Genomic DNA, 7,286 nt, shown 5'->3' with positions numbered 1-7,286 from the left:
TAGTCGTGATGTACACAGCCGGCTACCTCCAGATTCAGCACATAGTAGAGAGAGGCATGGACCTGATGTTTAAGGCTAACTCACCCCACTGTGACTCACAGACAGCAGGGTCCTTGGAAGAGACGGGATCTGAGCCACAGAGCCCTAGTAATAATGGAAATAGCCTCGCTGCAGCTGCCCTTTTGGGTACCCCAGGCTGGTCACCATCACTTGTCATGCCACAACGTAAGATCAAGCTAGAGGGGAATGAACCAACTCCCTTGGCAATACCAACGGGCACTCAAAACAGGACCTCATCTACAGATGTGGGGAATCGGTTGGCCAGGGCCAGTTCACTATTCTACACGACGGCTGGAGGGACCACTATCTTCCCTGGGGTGCCCCCTTACCATCTTCCAGGGACTGGTGGTGGAGGAGCAGGGGCAGAGAGGTCCAGTCCTGGAGCCTCCAGTCTTCCCACCACTGACAGCCCGACGTCCTATCAGAATGAGGATGAAGATTTTGAGGAGGAGCCCTATGATGGGATCACAGAGGAGGCCTACAGTCATCTTTACGGACGCTCAGCAAACCCTTATGGGAGTGAGTATCATATGATCAATATTAGTACAGTTAAAGTAACTTTATTAAGTTTCCTGCCTCCGAGGTAAATCATATCAAACACTGAAGGAAAACTATGTGGGCTGCACTGATGCAGCCACTTTATCCTGCCACCTGTTTCTCTTGTTAAACAATCAGAAATATATATATATATATATTCTTTTATTATGGGGTTAATTCAACTTAAATTATCCTCTAGCCTGATTTCAAAATTTTGATATTTTATTTAATGGGCTGTTGCACCATTTCTTGCAGAATTTGCTCTGAATTTGCTGCTGTAAAATTTTAACCAACATACTATCCTTTAGCAAGAGCAATATTTTGTCCCTTTGCATTTTGTCCCTTGGATGTTGGTATCCCTTTTGATTTGAAACCGTAGAGTGGCTAGCAAAACCCCACTTTCCATGACTTGCAGAAAAAAGGGTACCATAAACATGGGGCTAAGATAGGTATAGCTTCTCCCAGTGCAGGCTTGTTGTGTCCTGTCCACGAAGCTGATTCACATTGACTTCTTTCCAGTTATTTTATCAATTTTATTACAAGTCAAGTAAAATGTTGTGCTTCGAGTTCATGTGGGTTCTGTAACTATTAGTATTGCATTATGTAGTAATGATTGAAGTACATTGTGTTAAACAACAGGCTCTTTATCACAGATACAGCAGCTGGCTTGTTCTGCTTTTTATCATGGCCCTCTACCATGCTTTGTCAGTTATGCACGCTTGCCCTCACACATGCACACCCATCAGTTCATGCACAAATAGATCCTTTATACACTTGTGCTTGCATTCATGCAAACACGCATACTTACGAACACACCCAAGCACACCCATGTTCTCTCACACACACACACACACACACACACACACACACACACACACACACACACACACACACACACACACACACACACACACACAGAAACACACACACAGAAACATACCCATTCACTCAAAATCAATTCTGCAAAAGTTGAAGATCCCACTGCTCAAAGACACAAGACGGGTTTGTCAGGGTCTGGATTTAGGATATTTATGAAAACCACTCCATCTGCAATCTGTCATAACACCTCAGGGCAATAGACATACAGTGTGTGTGTGTGTGTGTGTATGTGTGTGTGTGTGTGGTGGAGTAAATGGTTTCATTTTGCTTGTATGTGTTGGTTTGTGTTTTGTGTTTGTGCAATGTGTGTGTGCACGATGTCACAAGTCATCTTTGAAGTCAGGGGAAACCTTTTTTTGAGAAACATATACTCACTTAACTGTCCTTTTATATATATATATATATATAGTATATATTATGAAAAATTAAAAGAGATTTTATAAAAAAAATGTATTCTGACTTAACTGCCGTTTTTTATATATTTTTTATAAAAAGGGTTATAACAGATTTTATAGTTTTTTTTTATACTGACTTAACTGTCCTTTTTTGAGAACCTTATACTGGCTTAACTGGGATACATTTGCGATGCTCTTAAACGTTTACAAAGCAGAATACACTAGCGGTTACACCAACTTTCTTGACAGTTTGGTTTTGGTGCCTCTCTGTGGGTAGTGGAAAAAAAAGAGAGATGGCCAAATTGCAGCTATGTACACATACTGCACAATGGATGGATGAACGGAACGATGGTTTATCCTTTATTTCACTATGGCATACCTAACCCTTTTTGATTTTGTGAGCCCTTCTTAACCCTAAATATACTTACTCCCTTCCATCAGTCCAGGACAAGTCCGAGATGGCGGCGGTGCCCTTGGCCCTTGAGAGCCGCAACTGTGTCCTGATTCGCCGAGACCTCGTGGCGTTGCCCGCCAGCCTCATTAGCCAGATTGGATACCGCTGCCACCCTAAACTCTACACCGAAGGAGACCCCGGGGAGAAGCTGGAGCTGGTGGCTGGTAGGAATTTATGCAGACATAATCGCAACGATCACAAGGACCCATACAGGAACACGTGCCCACATGCACACACACAAGTTGTGATCAGGCACCAAACCACAAACCATATCTTCTGCGTGTCTTCCAGAAGTTATGTCAGGGTCAAAGCAGGCAGACTGAGTGGAACTGACAGAGATAAAGCAGAGATTAAGTGGTGACATAAACAGCAGACATAAACCCTATTCACTATTCACAAGAACAGAGTGAATGTGAATATGTTTCAAAGAGGGCAAAGGGCACTAATTCAATAGTCTGCTGTCTTTATAAAACCTTTGCCTTACGTTCCTCTCGTTCCCCGATCCCACTTTCCGTAGTTAAAGCTCCTGCTTGGCAGTAAGGCTGTCCTTGTAAATAAATGTCAGTCTGGTAGGTGGAGAGAGGTTTAAATGATTCCCAGGGTAAAGGCATTGAAAAACTCAAGAAAGGTTTTGTGACTTAAACCGAGCTATTCAACCTTAAGACGATAAATAACTTGTTGGCTGTTGTGGACTACTGAAGCTGGTTACATGATTGGAAACGTATGTTGAAGAGGTCGCTCTTTCTACCTTTACCACACCAGGTACTCAGGTGTTTATGACCCGAGGCCAGCTGATGAATTGCCACCTATGTGCCGGCATCAAGCACAAAGTGTTGCTGCGTCGTCTCTTGGCCACGTTCTTTGACAGGTTCGTATCAAGACTTAGTCAAGATTACGGAGAAAAGTTTCAAAGAAACAGATGTTTCATCCTAGCTTGTTACGTTGCCCACTCTTCCCCCAGGTTACGCTCAGGCCTCGGCCCTGCTGAAAACCTGGACACTGCCGTTTTGTTATGACTCTCACACTGTCTGTGGCCATTTTGTGCAATGCGGTTGGTTGTATGTCCCCAATGTGTATCTGCTATACCACATGCCGGCTGCTTACTGTGCCCCCTGGTGTCAACTATATGTCCCTACAGAAACACCTTAGCCAATAGCTGTGGGACAGGTATCCGCTCCTCTACCAGTGACCCCAGTCGGAAGCCCCTGGACAGCAGGGTCCTCAATGCTGTTAAACGTAAGTCTCTTATTATCCAGTATGCCCAATGTCTGTAATGTATGCGGGCAGATGACATAACTGATCTAAAGAAAGTTTAACATACATGGATCAGGCCAAGGTTTTAGCCAGCCATTTAGTAGAATGAAAAATTGGCAAAAATGGTTTGAAAAAAATTAAGAATCTTTAACTTTTCTGGAATATTATATTGTAATCTGTATAGAAAATAACTATTAAATTGAAACTTGTGTATTTAATGTGCTATTATTCATTTAAAATCTGTTTGTAGCAAGAGAACGCCTCAGTTTATTATATTAATTTTGCGGAGGTGCAAAAAAAAGGGTGACAGAGCTTCATTTTGTATTGTTTTAGAACATCCCACCAAATTATAGATACGGAAGTATGAATTCAAAGAAAAAAAAACACATACCTGTTTCTCTCCTCTTTTTGTTTCTCTCTTTTCTCTTTCTCCCTTGCTCCTCCTCCAGTCTACTGTCAGAACTTCAACCCTAACTTCAAGGAGAGTGAAATGAACGTCATCGCTGCAGACATGTGCACAAATGCAAGGCGTGTCCGCAAGCGTTGGTTGCCCAAGATCAAATCCATGCTGCCCGATGGCATGGAGGTATACCGTACAGGCATGGGTGTAGGCACTGCAATGGGTCTGGGCGTAGCTCTGGGTGCTCCTCAACCAGGAGTAGCGCTCCCCTTTGATCCTGACTTGAAGTCGCTTGAGCAAAGGTTATATCCAGACCGCAAGGACTCACTCAGGACTCACACCCTGCTAAGCGAGGGCAGCCCGGGTCCCGGGTTGGCTGGAGGAGAGGGTGTAGAAGGTGAGAGTGCAGCCCAAGAGGAGGAAGAGGAAGATGAGGCAGGGTTAGCGGGTGTGGATGCATCACAGGGGGCACCGACTCTGATCCCTGGAGTTGAGGCAGGTGGACGTAGTGACACACCCACTCCACAGGAGGGGGATAGTTTTGGAGAAGGTCTGAAGGTGAATGGACAGTGAATGGACATTGAATGTCCATTAAGGCTGTCTCTCATTTTGTTAAATCTGTTGAACACCACAGTTTCTTTTGCTTGCTCTCTCACTCTATCTCTCCTGTACCTCTCATTCTGCTCCCCGGCTTCCTCAAAGGGAACTTACCAGAACAAAAAAAAGTTGTGTTTGATGAATTTTCAATGCAACATTTTATCATACATGAATGTGTGCAAATAAGTGAAAACGCATACGTTTTTACACAAACAACACATACTTTTTTCCAGTAGAACTGAATGGACACAGGCATGGCATTCCTTTCTTACATTTTACTTTTATCTCCGCTCCCCCAGAGATATCACAATTTGAGTTCATAACATATTATCAGTCATTGTTCCAGTCCAGGACAAAAGCAACAGTTCCGCAAACTTTGTTAGTGGTACAGATAGTGGTTTGTTAAATTACATTTCTATGTCTTAGAAGGCTGCCCCAGAAGATCGCCCAGTTAACTGTAGGCGGAAAACAGATTGGTCTGTACCAAAGACTGGTAATACAGTAGCACTCATTAGTAGCTTATTTGGCACATTGTTTGCTCATGGCGGCACGGTGGCGCAGTGGTTAGCATGGTCGCCTGACAGCAAGAAGGTCCTAGGTTCGAACCCTGGGGTAGTCCAACCTTTGGGGTCGTCCCAGGTTGTCCTCGGTGTGGAGTTGGCATGTTCTCCCTGTGTCTGCGTGGGTTTCCTCCGGGTGCGCCGGTTTCCTCCCACAGTCCAAAGACATGTAGGTCAGTTGAATTGGCCATACTAAATTGTCCCTAGGTGTGAGTGTGTGTGTGTGTGTGTGTGTGTGTGTGTGTGTGTGTGTGTGTGTGTGTGTGTGTGTGTGTGTGTGTGTGTGTGTGCACGCATGTGTGTTGGCCCTGTGATGGCCTGGCGGCCTGTCCAGGGTGTCTCCCCGCCTGCCGCCCAGTGCCTGCTGAGATAGGCTCCAGCATCCCTGTGGCCCTGAGAGCAGGATAAACGGTTTGGATAATGGATGGATGGATGTTTGCTTATTTTAATGCAAATCATTGTATAAAGTCACATTTTTTCTGTGATAAAATGTTTTAAGTTTAAACTCCAGGTTTTCACTTTCCGGCTTTGTGAAAACTGTCTACGTATTTGAAAGTCAATAGAAAAATAGAACCAGTACAGGTTTGAGTTAAGCTGGAGTTGTTGAAGTCAGGGTTTAAGTAAGGTCTAGGCATATAATCAGCTTTTTAGTGCTGCTGCTGTAGCGCATAGCAAGTGATAGCTCCAACCCTGCTCTTATAACAAATTAAGGCAATTGTGGAAAATCATATATATTTGTAAGTGGCACCATCATTTTTTGTAGGTTTGTAATGCATAAGTTGAATCTCAGAGAAAGTTATGGCACACTACTTCTTGTGAAACAGAACAAACTACCAAATTAGTTGAACATTTTTATGTTCTGTTTAAGTGAGCATGTGATTTTTCATGATCGAGGAGATGAACTCATCTTGTTGCTTAAGGATAAGGCTTTTCCACGTACTTCGAGCAGGGATCTAAACACATGAAAAAGTTGTTTGTCTATGGATATTTTGCCCATGACATGTTAGATTAGATAGTCAATGTGATGCCTGTGTCTGCTCAGATCAGGACACACACACACACACACACACACACACACACACACACACACACACACACACACACACACAAACCCTTATAATAATGTATTTTATTTATGGGTGCTTTTCAAGGCAGTCAAGGACACCTTACAAAACACAGTTAAAAATAAGCAGCAATGTATCAAAGCATCATAACATCAAAGCAATTATATACAATAATGAACTCAACATCAGTGCAAAACTCAATGTGGGTGTTCAGTCATTCACTCAACTTCTCTCTCTCTCTCTCTCTCTCTCTCTCTCTCTCTCTCTCTCTCTCTGCTCTCTCTCTCTCTCTCTCGTACTCATATATATACATAAACGATCACACATTTGTCAACTTGAGATTTTATTCGTTAATATCTGCAAGGGTATATTCCCAAAACACCATCAGAACAGCTTAAGAGTCGCGCCAATCACCAGTATCCTTTAAAAAAATGAATAAAATAAAATAAAAGATACCCGCTTGGAGAGATAGAGATGCTAGACACATAAGCAAGAACATGCACTAACACAGCTTGCATGCATGAATACAGAAAATAAATGCGGAGACACAGAAAACGAGAAACAACCGAGGCAGAGCTGCTTGTGAACCTGCATCTAGAAAAGAAAGCAGCTTTGCTCGCCTCAACACACGCCATTAAAACACAAAAGCAATGGGAGACTCCTTTTTTTTTTCATATCTCTCTGAGAGATCTGGCTTGAGCCGGATTCAGTATGAACCCAGACTGACTTGGCACTAACCTGGGTCTGACCCGGGTTTGACCTGTGTATGACACAGTATTTACCAAGTTGTTGTTTTTTTTTTTTAACCAAGATTCGTGTGTGTTATGGGTTTAGGTGGAGGAGACCTAAGGTTTAGATTGGTAAAAGGAAGCGCACTACTTAATATGGTGAAGAATAGTGCACTACTGTATGAAGTGCCATGCCACAGGGGGGCACTGTTTTACCTTGAGGAGGTGGAGCGATGGGCACCTTGCTTCCATCCTCCATCCTTTTTTTTTTTTTTGTAAATTGACTGAAATAAATAAGAGCAATTTCTGCTGGCTTTTTGCATTTGCACTTAAAAAGGATTTCAGAGTGGGGAAACTA

At 43.2% G+C, this 7,286-nt stretch overlaps 1 protein-coding gene across 1 annotated transcript in view; it reads left to right on the top strand.

Moving 5' to 3' along the window:
• LOC130121882 (nucleus accumbens-associated protein 2) overlaps positions 1 to 6,003 on the top strand; it is a 31,308-nt gene extending 25,305 nt beyond the window's left edge. The window contains exons 3-7 of the mRNA XM_056290831.1: positions 1 to 579; positions 2,313 to 2,489; positions 3,088 to 3,193; positions 3,464 to 3,561; positions 4,029 to 6,003. The exon at positions 1 to 579 is cut by the window's left edge and continues 180 nt beyond it. Of these exons, the coding sequence (XP_056146806.1) occupies positions 1 to 579; positions 2,313 to 2,489; positions 3,088 to 3,193; positions 3,464 to 3,561; positions 4,029 to 4,552 (1,484 nt within the window). The 3' untranslated portion in view covers positions 4,553 to 6,003. The remainder of the gene's footprint in view (positions 580 to 2,312; positions 2,490 to 3,087; positions 3,194 to 3,463; positions 3,562 to 4,028) is intronic.
• Positions 6,004 to 7,286: the final 1,283 nt, after the last annotated feature.

This window comes from Lampris incognitus, chromosome 12, assembly GCF_029633865.1.
Source record: "Lampris incognitus isolate fLamInc1 chromosome 12, fLamInc1.hap2, whole genome shotgun sequence".
In the NCBI taxonomy this organism is placed as follows: domain Eukaryota; kingdom Metazoa; phylum Chordata; class Actinopteri; order Lampriformes; family Lampridae; genus Lampris; species Lampris incognitus.
This window is presented reverse-complemented; position numbering and strand designations above follow the sequence as displayed.